At 44.6% G+C, this 21,628-nt stretch overlaps 1 protein-coding gene across 1 annotated transcript; it reads right to left on the bottom strand.

Annotated features, from left to right (window-relative positions):
- Positions 1-1,834: 1,834 nt before the first annotated feature.
- atxn7l2a (ataxin 7-like 2a) lies at positions 1,835-20,362 on the bottom strand (the record flags this gene model as incomplete). Its single annotated transcript, XM_079241901.1, has 10 exons — positions 1,835-1,960; positions 2,916-3,852; positions 5,203-5,324; positions 5,755-5,932; positions 11,245-11,456; positions 12,899-12,981; positions 14,969-15,216; positions 15,546-15,882; positions 18,779-18,847; positions 20,233-20,362. The coding sequence occupies 10 exons, from the start codon at positions 20,360-20,362 to the stop codon at positions 1,943-1,945; spliced, it is 2,334 nt and encodes a 777-aa protein (XP_079098027.1). The 3' UTR covers positions 1,835-1,942.
- Positions 20,363-21,628: the final 1,266 nt, after the last annotated feature.

The raw sequence follows: 21,628 nt of genomic DNA, 5'->3' as shown, positions 1-21,628 counted from the left end.
AAATAATTTTCTAGTAATTTGTAGTCTCATTTTAAGTTTTCAATTCAAAATAAAATATCAATTTCTTCATTAATTGATTTTAATTTAATACATTTTTTCAAATATTTATGCTCAGTCTTGTTCATATTTCATATTACCTTTGCAGTAAATATATGGATGTTTAACGGTCATGTGATGTTTCTTTAAGGGGCAAAAAGTATTGATATTGATTTTAAAAAAGTATGACTATAAATATATATGACTATAAACTAAAGTTAGGTTTGCAGTGATCAAGTGTGCTTTCGTTGTCCCTTCTCTTTACAACTTTTTCCAGAGCTGAGTTACACCGCTCAGTCCAAGCCTTCAAAGGGTTGGATGTAGCCTCATTTCAGCTTTTCCTGAACTTGTGTCAAGATCAATCACTTAAAATAGGAGAGAAAACATTTAAAATGACTCATAAATTAATGTTGCTCATGTGGTTCATCTGCAAGCGTCAAACTTAAAAATGCATCTTGGTTTAAGACTAGTGGTGTCAAACATAGGAATAGGGGCCAAAACTAGCCATCCTCACCGGAAACGTATCCATGCTCTTCTACCGGTCATATAGGGACTGGACAACTCATACAAAAAGCCCCGTACTCCTGGAGTCACGGTCAAATGTCTTCTCAAAGACCATAAAACACACGTAGACTGGTTGGGCGACCTTTCATGCCCCCTCAAAGACCATGAAGAGGGGATGAGTTGGTCCGCTATTCCACAGCCAAGACAAAAATCACACTGCTGCTCCTCAGTCAGTGACCCTCCTTTCCAAGACCCCTGAAGAGACTTGACCAGACTGAGGAGTGTGATCCTACAATTAACAAATGTGTAACAAGCAAAATAATGTTAAACACTTCTCCTAAAACTTTGTTTTTTTTAAGCATTAAATCTGAACATCTTGATAATATATTTATTCTTCATGATAAAATCAAAGGAAAATGAAGCTTTTATTATTTCTAGGAATTCATATCTTACTGCACCAACCCACCAGCGATCAGACTGAGCTGAATATGGAAAGACTTTGACTTCCCTGTTTTAGATTTTAGCAAAACTATGTTAAACCAAATACTGCATCCATCACAAGAGCATGGCATTGCACGAGTTCAGCCACTTAACTGAACTGTCTGCAGTCCGGACCCTTCACCAACACAAAACACATGGAGCCGTCCAGCAACGACAGTCCAGGACTGTTGAGCAGCCAGAATCCTGCATCAGACCAGAATGACCAGATGCCATTCCCCCACTAAAACTTCAGCAACTGGTCTCCTCACTTCCCAGATGTTAAAAGAAAAAAGGAGAAATGTGAAGATGGAACTACTTTAGAACATGTCACCAGATTTGAAATGAACCATTTTCCTTTCTTGTTAATGTTGTGCATAAAATATAAATTCAGATTAAATTGGGAGTTTGATTTCAGGCTTCCCCTGACAAAGTGTCCTTGGGAAGGATGCTGAACCCTAAGTTACCCCCCCCCCCGATGTGCATATCGTGGTATGTGTGTGTTAGTCGCTTTGGATAAAAACGTCTGCTAAATGACTGTAGAATAGAATAGAATAGAATAGAATAGAATAAACAGAGATGTGACATGGAGCGCCGGGTCATATACAGCAAGTCTGAAGAAAACACAAACCAAGAAAACATTTTGTTTTATCCAGTTTTATAAACAAACATATTCAATTTAGCAGCATAACCAGATGGTCTTGAGGTATTTCTAAATCCATACTCTTGTCCCATCCCCCCCACTCTCAGTTCTCCCTCAGACATTCATTCAGACGCAGATCCATACTGCTCAGCATCCACACACAAACCCAAACACACATTCAAACTCGGCCACACAGATGAACACGCACACACATTTGAGTCATGTAGCTTGGAGGACTGAGCAGAGCTGGCTTCCTCATGGTGGCTTGTAAGGCAAGCACACTCAGTGGTGCAGTTTTGGCTGTGGGACAAAAGAAAAGGGAAACAATGACACAGCTGAGGAAGATGAGCACATGAAAAGAAAAAAATCTGATTATTAAACCAAACAAACCAAACATCTGCATTTCAAGCTGAAATAAATAAACAGTGAGCACAAACCTAAGATGAGCTTCTGGTTTAAAAAAAAAAAAAAAAACCATTTAACCCTTTGGACCCATTTAACCCTTTCATGCATTAACAATAATAATTTTTAAAAAAAGAAGAAAAAAAAAAGAAAAAAAAAAGCAATGCATTTGTTTAAATACAGTATCTGACTTTTATAGAAATCTGCCATTTTAAAAAAAAATTTATTTATTAGTGATATTTAGAATTTATCATGATTTATTTTAATCTATTCTATCAAATATTTATAAAATATATCATATTATGTAAATCTTGTATAAAATATCTTGTATAAAAATCTTCTATAAAATGTAGCTATCATTTTTTAATTATATCATATTTATTTTCCAGTGAATGGAAACGTTTTGGATGACTCACTAACATCCACTGAGGTGGTTTATTTACAAAAATACCATCCTCATTTTCTGAATATGCAAGATAAAAGCTTGTAAATAGGTGTCCACCATATCGGCACTATGCATAAAAAGGGTTCATTTGGGTCAGGTGTTCAAGCAGGGGTACATTGACAACCCGTAGGGCTGTGGCCTTGTGGGACCAAGCTGAAAAACCCTGGGGGGGGGGTCGGATCGGCTGGATAGCGATAGCGATAAATCAGCTACATAATAGTGTGATGTCATAACAGCATAGTGCCTGTCTTGAGTAATAAACACAACGGGGAAACGCGAAGGAGAATGGTGGACACTGAGCAGCTTTACCAGGAGGGCCTTCATCACCGCTTGCAGCTTTCTTTCTTTTTTTTAAACATTTATTTAATAAATTATTCTGAACTCAGGCCCTGCCTCCTCCACACCTACCTTCTGTGTGCCCAGCTTCTTCTCCACGCCCCCAGCCAGCCCCCCACCTTTACTGTCTTTCCAGGTGTAGAAGTTGGTCCGTGGAGAGGAGGAGGAAGCAGAGCTGGAAGAGGAAGAGGAAGGTAGGCGGTGTGCTGAGGGTTTTGATGAGGGACAATGCTCTTCCATCCCTCCCCCCTTCCGTTTCTTCACCAGTCCCTGGTGCTCGAAGCCCCTCCCACTGCCCTGCCCATGTAGTCCTAAGTCCCCCCCACTGGGCCGGCTGTGGGAGTTTATGGCAGAGAACGGGTCTGGGGGAGAGGAGTGGACCAGAGGGGGGTAAGTCCTCCTGTATGTCCACACCGCCTTGGCAGCAGGTGAGTGGGACTCTAAGGGTGAGGGCTGGGGGCGGGGTTTGCTGCTGGGGGAGAGAGTGCCATTGGTCTGTCCGTGTGGGAGAAGCGAAGGAGCGGGGGTTTTGGAAGATGATGATGATGAGGAGGAACCGGTGGAGGGTGGGCGGCCCCGGTCCTGGAGGATGATGCAGTTCCTGTCAGGGCCAGAGTGCTCTCCTTCCTGGGAGGGAGCCTTGCGCTTGCGGTGGGCAGCAGCGGCAGCAGCCTCCTCTCGCAGCTTCAGCATTTGTTTGCTCGGGCGTCCCACCGGATTTTTGGATCTCCCTGAGGACGTCTGATGCACCCCAACAGGCTTCCCCAGAGACGCCAGGTGTCCACCGCCGCTGTTCTCCACCTGAATAGCTGGGTTGGGTCTTCCAGGACCGCGACTGGAAGAGGACGACGAAGATGCATTCTTCAGGGAGAATGTGATGTGACTTCCTGTGCGGACCTTGGGATGTAATGAAGAGGAGGATGCTGTTGCCATGGAGGCAGGAGACAAAGATGTGATGGGCTTGGCTGAAGGAGGTGGAGACTGAAGGTCTGCGGCTTGAGGTATTTTCCTGGTGGAAGAAAAAGAAGCTCCATCACTACATATCAGACACAGTGTTATAAATAAAGACCAATCCATTTCACATTCGCAAAGGGACCGCCATCAGCCTCTTCCATCAGTTCCTCCAGGATTTTTCCTTTTTTTTTACCAAAATTTCCTGATTGTCCAACAGCTTTTTAGAGTCATTAGGACCAAAAGTTGCTGCTGTTATTTTCTTGATGGATTACTGTCAACAAATGCAGATTTTCCTCGTTCAGCAGAGAGAAGCTGAAGCTGATTGTTGAAACAGCAGGGACATAAAAAGGATAAATTTCTCTGATCTTGATGTTCTAACATAAATCATGGAAGTGAATCTCTAGAAACGGCTCAGGGTCAAACGTGGAGCGATAAAGAAAAGCACTATATGGTCAGAGGAAACTATATAACATAACTATATGGGGATATATTCTAATAGTTTGGCTCATTTGACCAAAGTGCAGCGTGAACGCAATCCTGGTCCGCATGGATACACCCCCTACAACTGAGCTGAGAAGCCAATCGGACCGAGTCTAGCGCATCTCCATGATGTGAATGCACCCGAAGACCATGAACACAAGTAGCTGGGTTTTTGGGAAACTGAATATCTTTCCCCCCTCCACCCCGTAAAGAGTCCACACAACCTTGTTTTTCAAAAGCAAATTCATCCACACATCCACATAACCGCCTTGTTAAGCACATTGATAAGCACATCAAACTTTTAGGTGGCAGTAGCGCCCCTAATCCTATCCAATAAGAATCACCCTCCGTCTCACTTCCACAAAACACGCCTCTCGTGGACAAGACTGTAAATTTGTCAGTGACTTCATAAATGAGGAGAATAAAGTTATTTTTGGTGGATTATCCTCACTGTTGTGACAAAGCACTCTTGTGCCAAAAAACAACTTCAATTATCGCAATATTGCCAAATTCGGATTTTTATATGGCACAAGTAATAACTTTGTTGTTTTGGTATTAAAAACAATCTTTGTTTTGACAGCCCTCATCATAAATCACACCCAGGAACTTCTGTGCTGATAAGATCTCCCTGCACCCAGTCTTCACCCAGTAGCTTAGCTTCGGTAATAAACAAGTGGATGTGGACGAGAGAGAATGTTGTAGATGAGAAGCAACAGATCAGAGCGACTGGAGGGAAAAGTGGCAGGTAACTTATTTAGTTTCTCATGTTATCAGACACGTACTGAGTGTGCTTAAGCTACAGGAAATATAGACAATGAATTAAGAAGAGTAACAGCAGCACCTTTTTTAAACTGTGGGGGAGGGCTTTAGCTAAAAACACACGCATCTCTGGTCAACAAAAACAAGATGTTTTATGCAGTCTTACTTCCAGAGATGGGCGCTGATGTGCTGCTCTAACATGCTGCTGAGAGCCGACCTCAAGTGGTGAAGTCTCCGATCAAAGGTGTAGATGCCGTGGCCGAGCAAGTGGCTGCCGAACGAGCACACCTGCAGAGAGATGCTCATGTCAAACTATGGGACCATTTTGTTTCTAGGAAAACAGGCGTTTTTACTGTAAAACAAGGGTTTCGAGCAGGAAGATGAAGTTCTGACAAGCTCAGGAAGATTACAATAACCTCCAAATAAAACTGAGAACGAAGCTGCAATTAATAGAGGAGCAACCATGATTCAGAAATAGCGGATGTCACTTCAGAGATAAAAATGTGTAAGCGAAATAAAATAAGGCTTTGAGGAGGAAGGTGCTGCAGAAGGTTTGCACACCAATCTACAAATAGCACAAAGGATGGAGGTGGAGCGGAACTTATTCTGATCCCAACAACTACCAAGATCTCTGATTTAATGTTGGCTTTGTAAAAAGTAAAAGATGATTTATGACAACAAACTGTCCAGCTCAGTTCTGGCTAAAACTGAGGTTTACCGCTGCTGGTCTGGGGTGTGCTGCTGAAGATGAGATCTCAGAGATGTCTTCTAGTCCTTCTGCCTCACTGTCATCACTGGAGATGTGTCCATGGACAAGAGGAGAGGGGGTTCGGAGGCAGGTGTCACCTTGCCGCTGTTTCTCCTCCTCTGGGCTGCACTCCATCACCACCGTAGACCTACTGGGAAAACAGCGTCACTCCATTTAAACTGCTTGAACATCAAACCCTCTACATCAGGTGAGTGAAACCTACAGCTCAGGGGTTAAAACCAGCTTTCCACAGGGTCCAATCTGGCTTCAAGGAAGAATTTGGTAAATATTAAAATAGGATATCTTTTAATAAAAGTAACTATTTCCTATTTTGTTCAAAAGTTTTGTCATTTAGAGTTAGTTTTATTTTACAAACAATACACAACAAAATCATGTGCTATTGCATTTTACACACACATATTTTATTTATATTATATATATATATATATATATATATATATATATATCTCACAAAAAGTTACGGATACTCAGTTTGTTGACTGATGTCAGCATCAATCTAAAATGTACAATAACCTCTACAGGTAACCTTAAATTGGCCTTCTCTAAAGTTTAGGATGCGATGTGTAAATGTTCACTGTTTAACCACTAACTGCACATCATGCTGCTTGTCTGAAATTAGAAATAGTCTGAAATGAAGACTTACGTTAGATAATTTGACTAAAAACCACCTATATGCATGATGTAATATCAGTGTAGTATCAACCCTTTACATTTTTTGTATATTCCACTTGAAAGTTAAAAAAAAATGTGCATGTGTGTGTATGTGTATATTATATATAAATATATACACACAAGCATATACACAAACATTTACATAAATCCACAAACATACAAAAACATGTGTGTGCATGTAAAAAGATGCACCAATCTGCTGATCGGGGGTTTTGATAAGATCAGATATCTGCCTGCACGTAAATTTTCTAATACCAAATCTGCTTGCATTAAATCTGTTAACATGTTTTCATGAACATTAATCCAACTACAATTGTATTTGCTGTTGTTAGTGTGTAGTGTTTGATTAGGCTCAAACACACTACACAACCCTTCTTAATAAGAGATCAACTGATAAGATTAATCTAGTTTAAATGTTTCCCTAAATAATTTATAAAAGCAGTGATTCTTCTATATGGGTGCCTGGGCCTTGAGCACCACCTAGGGGGCCACGAAAACTTTTGGTTTTGCCCCTGTGGGCCATCAAGGCACCGGAAGGGCATAATAACAAATATTACTGTCGTCCATAAGACAGTGTTTTTCAACCTTTGAGCCAATGCACACTTTTTCTTTTTTTTTACTGAAAAATCACAAAACACACCACAAACCAAAGTGTCTTTTTCTTTTTAAAAGTCCATATTATTAATATAAGGTCCATCTTGTCAAAGCCTCTTGAAGAGAAATCAGATAAACACAAGATAAAGGAATTTTATTCTCTTTTACTAGGACCTGTTTGGATGAACACAGAGCTGCTTTTTAGACCATCCATCCATCCATCCATCCATCTTCTGCCGCTTATCCGGGGTCGGGTCGCGGGGGCAGCAGCCTAAGCAGGGAAGCCCAGACTTCCCTCTCCCCAGCCACATTTGCCAACTCTGCGGGGGGGATCCCGAGGCGTTCCCAGGCCAGCCGAGAGATGTAATCCCTCCAGTGTGTCCTGGGTCCTCCCCGAGGGACGTGCCTGGAACACCTCACCAGGGAGGCGTCCAGGAGGCATCCTGACCAGATGCCCGAGCCACCTCAACTGGTTCCTCTCGATGCGAAGGAGCAGCGGCTCTACTCTGAGCCCCTCCCGGATGACTGAGCTCCTCACCCTATCTCTAAGGGAGAGCCCGGCCACCCTGCGGAGGAAACTCATTTCAGCCGCCTGTATACGAGATCTCGTTCTTTCGGTCACGACCCACAGCTCATGACCATAGGTGAGGGTAGGAACGTAGATCGACTGATAAATCGAGAGCTTCGCCTTCTGGCTCAGCTCCTTCTTCACCACGACAGACCGGCGCAGAGCCCGCATTACTGCAGACGCCGCACCGATCCGTCTGTCGATCTCACGCTCCATCCTTCCCTCACTCGTGAACAAGACCCCGAGATATTTAAACTCCTCCACTTGAGGCAGGACCTCACTCCCGACCCGGAGAGGGCAATCCACCCTATTCCGGCTGAGGACCATGGTCTCAGATTTTGAGGTGCTGATTCTCATCCCAGCCGCTTCACACTCGGCCGCGAATCGCTCAAGCGAGAGCTGGAGATCACGACCAGATGAAGCCAACAGGACCACGTCATCCGCAAAAAGCAGGGACCCAATCCTGAGGCCACCAAGTCGGATCCCCTCAACCCCTCGGCTGCGCCTAGAAATTCTGTCCATATAAGTTATGAACAGAATCGGTGATAAAGGGCAGCCTTGGCGGAGTCCAACCCTCACCGGAAACGAATCCGACTTACTACCGGCAATGCGGACCAAGCTCTGACACCTGTCGTACAGGGACCGGACAACTCGTACAAGGGGGTCCGGTACCCCATACTCCCGGAGTACCCCCCACAGGAGCCCCCGGGGGACACGGTCGAATGCCTTCTCCAGGTCCACAAAGCACATGTAGACTGGTTGGGCAAACTCCCATGCCCCCTCCAGGACCCCAGAGAGGGTATAGAGCTGGTCCACTGTTCCGCGACCAGGACGAAAACCACACTGCTCCTCCTCAATCCTGGGGTGGTGGTCCCCCTTCTTAAAAAGGGGGACCACCACCCCAGTCTGCCAGTCCAGCGGTACTGCCCCTGATGTCCACGCGATGCTGCAGAAGCGTGTCAGCCAGGACAGCCCCATAGCATCCAGAGCCTTAAGGAACTCCGGGCGGATCTCATCCACCCCCGGGGCCTTGCCGCCAAGGAGCTTTTTGACCACCTCAGCGACTTCAGCCCCAGAGATAGGAGAGTCCACCCCTGAGTCCACCAGCTCTGCTCCCTCATGGGAAGACGTGTTGGTAGGATTGAGGAGGTCTTCGAAGTATTCCCTCCACCGACCCACAACGTCCCGAGTTGAGGTCAGCAGCACCCCATCTCCACTGTACACAGTATTGATGGAGCACTGCTTCCCCCCCCTGAGCCGCCGGATGGTGGACCAGAATCTCCTCGAAGCCGTCCGGAAGTCTCTCTCCATGGCCTCGCCGAACTCCTCCCATGCCCGAGTTTTTGCCTCGGCAACGGTCGAAGCCGCATGCCGCTTAGCCCGTCGGTACCCATCAGCTGCCTCCAGAGTCCCACAGGCCAAGAAGGCCCGATAGGACTCCTTCTTCAGCTTGACGGCATCCCTCACTGCTGGTGTCCACCAACGAGTCCTGGGATTACCGCCACGACAGGCACCAACGACCTTGCAGCCACAGCTCCGGCTGGCCGCCTCAGCAATAGAGGCACGGAACACAGCCCATTCGGACTCAATGTCCCCCGCCTCACCCGGGACATGTTCGAAGCTCTGCTGAAGGTGGGAGTTGAAGCTCGCTCTGACAGGGGACTCAGCCAGACGTTCCCAGCAGACCCTCACAACACGTTTGGGCCTGCCAGCTCTGACCGGCTTCCTCCCCCACCATCTGAGCCAACTCACCACCAGGTGGTGATCAGTTGACAGCTCCGCCCCCCCTCTTCACCCGAGTGTCCAAGGCATGTGGCCGCAGGTCCGACGATACGACTACAAAGTCGATCATTGAACTGCGGCCCAGGGAATCCTGATGCCAGGTGTACATATGGACACTCTTATGCTGGAACATGGTGTTCGTTATAGACAATCCATGACGAGCACAGAAGTCCAATAACAAAACACCATTTGGGTTCAGAGGGGGGGGACCATGCCTCCCAATCACTCCCCTCCAGGTCTCACTGTCATTGCCCACGTGAGCATTGAAGTCCCCCAGCAGAACAATGGAGTCCCCAGAAGGAGCACCCTCCAGCACTCCCTCCAAGGACTCCAGAAAGGGTGGGTACTCTGAACTGCTGTTCGGTGCATAAGCACAGACAACAGTCAGGACCCGTCCCCCCACCCGGAGGCGGAGGGAAACTACCCTTTCATCCACCGGGGTAAACCCCAACGTGCAGGCACCAAGCTGAGGGCTGATGAGAATGCCCACACCTGCTCGGCGCCTCTCACCATGAGCAACTCCAGAGTGGAAGAAGGTCCAGCCCCTTTCGAGGGTACTGGTTCCAGAGCCCAAGCCATGCGTCGAGGTGAGTCCAACTATATCTAGTCGGAACCACTCAACCTCGCGCACAAGCTCAGGCTCCTTCCCCACCAGAGAGGTGACGTTCCACGTCCCTAGAGCCAGCTTCTGCAGCCGGGGATCGGACCGCCAGGGTCCCCGCCCCTTGCTGCCGCCCAGCTCACATTGCACCCGACCCCTACGGCTCCTCCCGCAGATGGTGAGCCCACGGGAGGTGGGGCCCATGTAACCCTTTCGGGCTGAGCCCGACCGGGCCCCATGGGCGAAGGCCTGGCCACCAGACGCTCGCTCTCGTACCCTGCCTCCAGGCCTGGTTCCAGAGGGGGGTCCCGGTAACCCGCGTCCGGGCAAGGGAACATTCATGCCCAGGTTGGTCGTCATCATAGGGGTCTATGAGCCGTGCTTGGTCTGGTCCCTCCCCATGACACCTGTTTGCCATGGGTGACCCTACCAGGGGCATAAAGCCCCCGACAACATAGCTGCTAGGATCTTCGGGACGCACAAACCCCTCCACCACGATAAGGTGACGGCTCAGGGAGAGGGCTTTTTAGACCAATTAGGTGAAATTGGAAAATTTCTCAGGGCACATCTGATAATCTCTCACGACACACGAGTGTACCGCGCGGCACAGTGGTTGAAAAATACTGCCATAAGATAATCAGTTGCAATGCAGCTTCCCACCACTTGGTGGCAGTGTCAGTGAGTTGTTCAACCACTTCATTTGTAATGAAGCAAAGGTCTGGGGAGCACCTTACAAACAACTTTATTTCTTCAGACAAATTATTTTTAGCAATTAAATTTAACTATATTTCCAAAAGTACATTTATTTGTTTGTTCTCATTTTATTAAGATTTTTATCTCTTATCCACCAATTAATATGTTCATTTTCACTGACTCAACTCATGATTCAAAGTTTAATATCAAAATCCGGCTCCATCTACTGACAATGCCCTCCTTTATTTATTTATTTTTTTAATAGTCTGAAGTTTAATTCAGACAGATCTGCCCTTTTTTAGGGGGGGGGTATTGACTCTGAACCCTTTTTAATGGTACATTTGTGTCTTTGAAACGTTTACTTTGTAACTTAAAACTGAGCTAAATAATTCCAGGACAGAGACATTATATAACAGAAATAAATCCATCCACACATCATTATTTATAGGTTTTTTTCTGTTATTTTACTGTCCAGTAACATGAATATTTCCACCTCCTCAGGGACCCGACTCATGTCTGCATCACTAACCTGAAAGCAGGGAGGCTGGCAAGAGGCCTCCTACAGTGGGGAACACCAGCCTGTTCCTTGGGGGTCTCGGGGCTGGGAGACCCTCCTGTGGAGGAGCTTCCCTCCAGGGCCTGGGTCCCCTTCTCTCGAACCTTTGTCTTCAGCTCTGCCACCAACTGATCGAAGTTCTTGCTGCGGCCTACCACCTTCCTCCGCTGGTGGATGGAATGGATCTGAGGATGAGGATGCAGGAAGTAAGCCAACGTTTCATTTACACAGTTTAAACGTTGACCAACCACTGGATTACACACAAAATTATAATCTGAAGAACCCCTTCATCTGAGCTGTAAAGGTTGAATAAGATGATGATTTACTGCCAAACTATGTGGTTTCTAATTTGACTTTTTCTCCAATGACTAACAGCAGGCCGATGTTCTACAGTCTGTCTACTGGTCGCCATGCCTGGAGAGGCGTCTCATCCAGTAAAACTTCCTCATGTGAGATTTATATGATAAAAACTTCTGAACCAGAACCCTATGACTACTACAGAGGAACTTCAGCAACAACACCGTATTCCTGAAACACACACACACACAAACAAACCACACCAGAAATAGAAATACATCATAGCTCGTGGTCTAAAGTTACCTGACTGACTGATGACATGGTTTACTGGGGAAATGCATTTGATCCTGGTCTGAACATTTCATAAAATATTCACGTAAATATGCTGGACTGTAGCTCATCAACGTCACAATCTTCCCAACTATCTGAGACCAAAAGGACCCAGATAATCTGTCAGAGCAAAACTTCATTTTGAATAAGTGATCATTACTTTTTTCCAGTAAAATGAACCAGAAACACTGCATTCTGTCAGCAGGATGAATGGTCAAACTGGTTCAACTGAGTCATGGCAGTCCAGGTGTCACTTCTTGACCGTCAGGATTGTTTTCCTGCGTCTTTCCCGTCACTCTTGTCATTTCCTGGTAATCAGGTCATCCCGTCTCTCCTCTCACACTCACTTCCTACTTCACAGACACTACACACCATATAAGGACTCTTCCTGTGCCAGGAGCCATTTTCATGCCTCAGTCTTTGTCAACGCTGATCAGTAAACCTCCAACTTTCATTCATCTAAAAACTGGGTTTTCTTCTCACACACAGGCTGTGGCCCACAGCCTCATATGTCTGTTCAAGTGCACAGTGAAAACAATAAGCTTTCTCTTCCCATCAAACATGATAAACCACATCAGTCTAGTACATCAGAACAATGTTCATATGAAGTTCATTCACAAAACAAATCAAATCTTACTTTTTCTTACTTTGCTTTCAAGACAACAACATACAAACATTTATTGACTGTTAAAACTTCAATAATTTCTTGTAAAAACAGAAGGTTTTGCTGCTTTGCTTTCACCACCATATAATCACCACTAACATCATCCAACCGATGAAGAAAAAATAAGTGATTTTCCTGCTCTGATGTGCTGTAAATGAGTAAAAAACGAAAAACAAAGAGGACACGGCCTGAAGCTGAAATTATAAACCGTCAGCTGCTCGGAGAATCACACAAAGAAGGTAAAACAAGACGACAGATGTGCTGGAGAAAGCTGCACAGCAGTGAGTCAGAAGCAGAAAAGCTCACTGTGTGTGGGTGTGTGTGCGCGCTGCTTACATTGCACGTCAACAGGCGAGTGCAGACCCTCTTCCTGTCGGGGTCTAGGACGCCGCAGTGTTTGTCCAGGTCACACTCTCTCTCTGAGGATGCACACATCATAAAACAACAGGGATGTCAACAAACACACCAGTGTGTGTTCGCCAAGATTAACTCAAACACCAATGAGTAAAAAAAGTTGTGGAAACATTAACTTTTTAGAATTAGTTAAAAAATGATCAAATAAATATTCTGAATCAGTGTTTCTGTGCAATGCATTAACTTTTTTTCCCCCTTTCTGTGGTTTTTAATAGTATGATTGTCTCATGTATTGTTATTTTAATGAGCTTCTTTTTGCGGGGGGGGTTGCTCCAAACTGTCCCCTAAAACTAATCGATTCTCCAAACTCCTTAAAACATCCGGCTATAAAAACAGAGCAAACCAGAATGAGGTTTCAGCAGAGGTGGAGCATCCACACTGACGCCACTGCGTTAAAGTAACCGAGGACAGAACAGAGGAAAACATGAATGATTTCTTCTTAACATACATATTTTTCTCAATTTACTGCAGGAGACAAACACTTCTAGAAAAATATGAAGCTGTGAAATATGAAGACGTGAACATCGTCTGTGCAAAGATTTGAGGAGTTGAAGTAAAACACGACAAAGTTACAAAGGTTTTGTTGAAGAGATAGCGAGGTGTTTTTTCAGTGAGCTTCTTGTGATCTGATGAAGAACCTGGGATAAACAACTCTAGCAGCGTTTCCATCACCCCGAGAATTGTGCAAAAATGAAATATTGCAATAAATAACGTAATAGAAACAAATTTGGAAAACCTCTCAAATATCACTAAAGCGTTTAAATGTTTGGTTTTGAGATGTTTTGTTGTAGAAGTATATCTCAAAAGTGTGATGGAAAACTCCTTTTATGCATTCATGTGTGACATAGTGGGTCATGTGACCAGTTCATTTCAGGTAAAGATGGTGTGCCGTGGAGCAAACAGTTTCACAATGAATAAATAAGCAAAATAAAGGAGAAAGGCTTTGAAAAGCTGTAGCCAATCCTCAACGATAAAAAGCCTCGAAATAACGCAACACGGCTACTTGCATGAGCAGCAACTCTCATTAAAAATCTCCTCAGCGGGATGAAGTTTTGCGAGAACTGCAGCTTACGTGCTAAGCACCGTTCAATGGAAACACCTTTGTAGCATTTAGAAGCTTCTGTCCCACTTCTATCTAAAGGTAGATCAAAAGTGGAGGAAAACACTGCAAACAGGCTGATTTTAGATAAACATGTAAATATGTTGAATGCTTTCTGTAAATCTGAGTTACGAGGGGTAAAATCTTCTCAGAACTCAGGGTTCAATCAGCTGATTTACATGATTAATCCTCATTTTAATTGTGGGAACCGTTGGTTTTATGTTGATGTCACCATGTTTACATCCATTCCACCAATCAAACGGTGAGGACAGAAAAATCTGTGATAGAACGACTGACAATTGTCTTTGTCCAATTAAATCCAACCGGGCGAGAAAACAGTGGTTTTGGACAGGCAACTCCTCTCAAAGGATCCTGGGAAATGGAGTCTTTCATAAATGTGGGTTTATCCCAGTGGAAAGAACTTCTGGAGGCCAGACAGAAAAGTTAAGACAGAAGTCACAATGATGTTTTTCTGATGTGAGGAAGAATTTTGGTTTTGAAGTTGGAGATGATTACATTTAAAGGTATGCACTTTAAGCAAAGCTATCGTTTGTCCATCCACATGCTGTTGGGAGAACAAGGAGAGCCAACACTTGTGTTGCCTGCTCTTTTGAAGTTTGTCTAAACTGGGTTTGGTGGTCATTAAACTGGTTTTTAGAGATTTTAGATGCCCGTTTTAGCAGAGTGGACACCACACATGACAACAGACCTGATGTTACACCTGGTGAAACCAGATGTTATGAGGATTAAGAGGTTAACTCAACTGAATCTGCTTTACCTGGCACATAATCTGGTATCCTGTGGTGTTTATGTACTTTTTCTTTTTAATCTACGATTTATTTTCCAACTAAAATCTATCTGTATGACACCCCGATCAGTCCCTGTGAACTCACTGGAGGCCACTTTGTTGTAGGGTCTGGGGATCCGGTGGCCCGTCACCACAGAGGGCTGAGTGGAGTCCTTCCTTTGAGTGGGATGTCTCTCACTGGGGGAAGACCTTGCGGCCGGAGTGCCTCCGTGTGGCCATGGGGGATCTCTGAGCGACGGAGGCGGAGACATTATCTGCGGCTCCAGAGGTGGCGGCTGCTTGAACATGGGCTCTGTGTGGCTGCTGTGGGACGACTTCTCCAGCGGGGAATGTCTGGGAGACACAGAAAAGAGTCCACAGTTTTAGACACATCTGAACAGATGATAAAATATTAACTCTTCTCCCTGAGTTTATGTATTACTGATCGACAGGAGAAGCAGCAGCTGCTGATACCAGGACTGACAGTGCTAAGTAGTAACTTTAGTTTCTTCATGAATAAAAATATCAAGTTACTGAGTAAGCAGCTAAGATTCTGTCCTTTCTGAACCGATCCAAAGCAGCCGTCTTTTTCATTTCCATTCGTTACGCTGAGCCGTCACACCTGACTATTTCCCAAACACACCATGATAGTACCGCACATCTCATCTGACTTCTGCTCTTACCGAACTCCATCCTTTGAGTTCTTGGAGTGTCTGTACTGAGGTGGCGTGGAAGGAGAAGGTGGGGCCGTACGGGGCTGCCCGAATCCTGGCCCTCGACCCTCCCACGATGAAGCAGAAGCAGCGTTGGTCCCATGGGAAGGAGAGTGGCCATGTTGGGGCCTCTGGGGCTGAGGTGCAGGTGTGGGAGAGCGCAGTCGGCCATACAGCTTGGCCAGAGGGCCGTGTCGCCGTTCGCAGTGCTTCTCAAATGCCTGAGGCTTCACGACTTGGCCACAGTGGCTGCACACCACCAAGTAGAAGTCATCGTGGCCGGGGTAGAGGCCAAAGATAGACATGTCTGGGGAGAAATAGTAGACACAAGGCATTGTGAGAAACTCAGGTGATGCTGGATCTCACTTATAGAGCTGGGGACTGTGTGTCAGGAATACAACCTGACGACAGCTACTTATCCAAGGGGTTTGGTTATTGTGCATATATACGAGCTGATCTTATGGAATCTGTACATTTTACCACAACAAAGAAAATTCAGCGTGGTAGAAATATGATCAAAAATGCCTGACCCTTTGGTGCCTCCAGCAGTTAGTTTTCATGAGAGTATAACCCACATAAGCCTGAATATGAATGCTGAAATGCTTGAAACGCTTCCATATCAGCATTAACAAGTATTTGAACAGTGTGATGAATGAGAACAAGAAGAAGAGTAAGTGTGTCAATCATTCTCCATCATCTCACTGTGTGGTTAAGTGTTACCGGACGCACACCATCAAGCTTTTCTTGAGATGACGCGTCGCGCTCAAATGAGGAACACAGCGGGAGTTTCTGTTGGACAGTAGTAGATCTGACTGTGGTCTCTGCAAACCTGAAGCTTTTCACTTCTCTAAAGTCACATCTGAAACAGCAACCTGTCGATTCTCTTCATGGTCTCTGCATTGGATCCAAATTAATGAGAAAAACAAAAAGCTGTTTTAGCTTCCTGATTACATGTTAATGTTTTCATCTGCTCCCATCCACCACTGGTTAGTTTAACTAAACGCAGAGAGCTTGTTGGGCTGATAGTATTTTTACCACTAAAGAGGAAGTTTGAGGTGGTGCAGCTTCTTATCGCAGTCAGTCGAGACACATTACCTGGTAAATCCCAATTCAGGTCCCAAATTTTCTCAGGCTGACATCAACTTAAGTCTTACAGCAGCACAGTTAAAGTCTCACAAGAAACCACTTTCTGCTCAACATGGAGTGAAATGAGATTTTCAGCTGTGAACCTTTGTGTTACGCCACTTCAAGCCATCAAAACCTGGAATGACTTACGGCCCTTTTCCACTAACACCTGCTAAGCCCAGCCTCGCACCTCTCTTTCTGGTTTGTAGGTTTTCCATCAGGATCTCCCGGGACAAGAACATACATTTTTAGCACCTACCCTGTTGGGCGCTGAAGGTTTCGGAGTCGGGTTGAAAATGTGATGTGGACCGTTTGCAGGCCAGAATTTGACATCACAGGATGAGTCATAAACACAACTCCTGATAACAACTTTGGGTCGTATCAGCAGACGGCAGGACCAGGATTTTCCACCAAAAGCCTTTTATTCTACAGTCATTTAGTAGATGTTTTTATACAAAGCGACTTACATTCACACTCATAGCCCGATAGGCACACATCAGGGGGCAACTTAGGGTTCAGCGTCTTCCCCAAGGACACTTAAACTTTCCAGTTGCAAGCTGACTGCTCTTCCTCCTGAGCTACAGCCGCATACTCTGGCTCTGTTCATGGACTATTCCTGATTACAAGCCATACACTAAGCAGCAGGTGAAGCATCACCTCCACGTACTGGACTGTGGTGCCGTTTGTATCGCAAACAAATTGCTTAGCGATACGACGACCTCACCCACACTGAGGGTGTAATGGAAATGATCTAAACCAGGTAGTGTGGTGTCAGCTGAAATGAGGAAGGGCTTGTGGAAAGGCGCCATTATTGGTTGTTTTCAGTCTGTAACAGAGGACAAGCTGAACCTATGCTTTCATCACACACCATGAAGCTGAGAATGTGGATAGTTTTAAGTTTTCTAATGAACATTAGGTCTAATTTGGGTTAACAGTGGTTGTTACGGCCCTTCGTGTGATGCGTTCATGACAATGACCTGCAAATGGGGTGTGCTTAAACAGCACTTTTCTAGTCATACTGACCACTCAAAGCAACAGGTCACCTTCCCTGAATCAAACACAGTCACAGCACTTCTCTTTATATAGCCGATGGATACACTAGGAGTAAAATGTAAAAGTTTTAATAGCGACATGATCAAACCAAGCATGCTGGGAACGGATGCAGCTCCATGTTTTGCCCTGATTTGTTGGAAACAGAAGTTGTTCCGCATTAACCAACAAATGACACAGGTGTCCTCTTCACTGTTTTGTCTTGTTCAGTAACTCTTGATGAAGCGCCGCATCTGGAGAGGACGCAAATACATTATTAAAACGGTTGGGTTGTTAAGTCAGTGTACTGTAAAACCCAAACTTGGACAGGGAGACCATTGCAACACCCAACTGTACAGAGTCTAGCAGACCGTTAGGTGTGAAAACATCCTTTTTTGTCTCAGATACTCAATGTAGACGCCAACGTCTACAGTTGTAGAGCACAGAGTGAGCACTGTGATGGTTGAAGATAGCAAGAGGAGCAATGAGAATATGGATACACAAGAACTTTTAGCTGAAATGAACAGCATATTATAGTTACTTGAAATCATTTCAGTTGCATGAAAGATAAGGCACAACCAATACAGGAGGTCTGCAAGACTTGCCAGATACTTGTGGAAACCACCAGGGAAAACACAGCAAATCTCTGCTGCCACTTACCTACAAGACAACCACAAAGAAGTGCTCCTAAAATCTAGCTTTAGCTAAAAACATGACTCGCATAAAGCCAAGCACAAGCTATAAACTTCAACAGACACCCTTGCATGAAAGTTTTGCAAGTGGAGCTCTATATGAGAAAACATCAAGGCAGCATTGAACAATCAGTTGTACCGCCTAACTGGGAGGCAATATGGGGTGCATTTTCTTGCCCAAGGACACTTGGAAAGGGGGACTCAATCCTCTGAAACTCCAGTTGGTAGATGATTGCTCTTCCTCCTGAGCTACAGCCGCCATCAAACTTCTGACCTCTGTCATAATAACTTGATGCTGTCATTTAAAAGATAAGCAAAGCCAGCGATGTTACGTCTGTCATGTCAGCAGTGACTTACCGTCTTTACTGAGCGACATTGCTTCTGCAGCCTTTTTGCCATTCTTGCTGAAGTCATCCACCTCAGGCCCTGAAACATCATGTAACATGTTTAGAAGTCATTTAGGAAATGAAAAATACTTTATTAATCCCCAAAGGGAAATTCAATATTGTAGTATATAATAATTAATTTGAGGTCGTCTTGTTCCGGAGGCTGCTGACAGGAATGATCTTCTGCACCTTTCAGTCTTACATCGGACGTGAAGAAGCCTCTCACTGAACACACTTTGTTGTGGAGAGGGTGTGAGGAATCCTCCATCATCTTCATCAGCCTGTGCAGCATTCTCCTTTGGACAATCAGCTCCAGAGTTACTCCAAGCACAGAACCAGCTTTCTTGATCAGTTTGTTGATTCTCTTCAAGTCTCTGGTTCTGATGCTACCACCCCAGCAGATGCTGCAAAGCTGACTGCACTCTCCACAACAGACTTATAGAAGATATGCAACAGATGCAGACATTAAAAGATCTCAGCTTCCTTAAGAAGTACAGTCCGCTCTGACCTTTCTTATAGATGTATTTCATTATTATTATGAGGTATTGTGTTATTAAAAAAAAAAAAAAAAGACAGCGATGTATCTTACCTTAGAAATGATACCTTTTTAAATAGGTCATTGTTCTGGGTTATATAAAAGACTGGGTTTGGAGAAAGCTGTTTATTGGGGCTAATATTCAGTGGTTTTAGTTGTTAATAGTGCTGTGTAGTGGATGAAGACTTTCCTACATAGTTACAGGTACTGTATCACTGAGAGGGATGCCAGACAATAAGTCAACGCACACAGTTAAAACTGACGGAGACAGGAGGACTTTTCATTTCAGTAATAATCTGTGTCAGATACAGATATGTTTGCAGGTGTGCACCAGAGGCAGCAAGGCTGCTAAATCATGAAGGAACATCATGAAAAAGCCAAAAGAACACAGAGTAACGCTGGCTAATATGAAAGGGCTGGGCCAGCATTTACATGGTGGCAGGAGCATCAGACTCCTCCTCCGTCCACCGGTGTCTACTCTGATGTTAGCATCGGCGTGCTAACACTGGCTGCCGTACTAGCCTCGCTATCCGCGGGGAGACGCTGCTCACCCGGCCGCCTCACTAGCCTCCTTCCGCTCTGATGCCACAGCTACTTCCACCGTAGCTAAACGCATCCCTGCTCACTGGCAGCTCCATTCACTACCAGAGCAGTAAAATACACCTCATAAACCTCCTGTCTGACACTTAATTTTCCAAGAAGACACCGTTTAGAGGAGAAAGCTGCTAAAAAAAAAAAGCAACACGTTACCCACCCAGCACTAGGACCCGGCAGGGTCTTTGTTTGGGTAACATGGTTAGCTGCGTCCTCCGTTTCCACGAAAATTAACCGCGCTGATTTGGCTGAATGGCTTCGTAGCTGCAAGTGTTTGCGACAAGGTGCTTCCTTACCGTCCGCCGCTGTCACTCCGGCCCAGTCCGCCCAGGTAGTCCAGCTCTGACCCACGAAATCATCGAGGCTAGGCACCCGCCGATCCAGAGCAGCCATTACTTTTGCTGCGCGTTCACGCACCGCCATCATCACTGCGCGGCAAGTAGCTTACGTCATAGCTCGCGTTCTCGACAAGATAGGAAGTTCCTGCGTGCGCGTTCCGAAGGGTTAAAGAAGCAGCATACATTTCACCTGTCGATCAGGGCCGGATGAAAGGTGCACAGGCCCCTGGGCCCAGAGTGTTCCAGGGCCTCCTCCCCACCGCAACATTGTGTAAATTGTGAATGACACACTTTGAAACGACATTTCAAAGTGTGTCACTTGAAATGTGACACTGATATTTTTCTTCTTTAAAAGGAAAATATCACTATATTATGACCCCAAAAGGTATACCCAGTTATATTGTGCACTTTCTGACTTATATATATATATATATATATATATATATATATATATATATATATATATATATATATATATATATATATATATATATAAATAGAAACGTGGAAAAGGCTGGTACAATGGATTCTTCAGACTGATTCCACAAAAAGCACATAAATTTGCTTCTAAAGGTATCTTTTGTTTGTATTGGGCATGTTTTTACTGTGTAACTTATGTTACTATGATTTTTGCTGCTGCCTATATTGGACAAGACTCCCTCATATAAGAAGTTTTTAATGTCAGTGGGATTGTTTTTGTTTATCCTTAATTTAAACAACAAAAAACAAACAAACATATATATACATATATATACATATATATATATATATATATATATATATATATATATACACATATGTATATATTCACACTGTGGTATCGTGTTATCTAGAAAAAGAACAAATCAAAAGTTTTGACTCCAGAGTATCAATGTGGCCATCCCTAACAGTTCCCTGTGTTTTGTCTGGTTGCTGTTTATCAGGAAAGTCTGTACTTGATTATCAGAAATGACCAGTGCACATACATGAACACATCCTGTTTTCCTAATCCCTCTAAGTGATTAAGCCTCACAGCTCTGGAAGACACATAACAATCCGACATACAACCACGACATCACTGCAGCCGCCTGTGGGGTCTGGTGGGGTAATTTGTTAAATGAAGTTTTTTTTGTTCCAGAATATAGATTGTGAAAGTTGCCAATAATCTTGAAAGTCTTACTTGAACAATTAACTTGTATTGTTGGAACTCAGTTCTGCATCTGATCATATTGTTACAGAGGCTTGAACAAATTATCCCTGTAAGATCCTGGTCGACCACTTGTCAGAGGTAAATTTGCAGTGACTTTAATGGATTTCTTTTAAAAATGGTGGAAATAAACATACCTGAGCCATCTCTACCAATTGGTGTGTATGT

The sequence above is a fragment of the Telmatherina bonti genome (assembly GCF_933228915.1).
Source record: "Telmatherina bonti genome assembly, chromosome: 6".
Taxonomy (NCBI): Eukaryota; Metazoa; Chordata; class Actinopteri; order Atheriniformes; family Telmatherinidae; genus Telmatherina; species Telmatherina bonti.
Note: the sequence above shows the minus strand (reverse complement) of the source record. Positions and strands in the feature narration are given on the sequence as shown.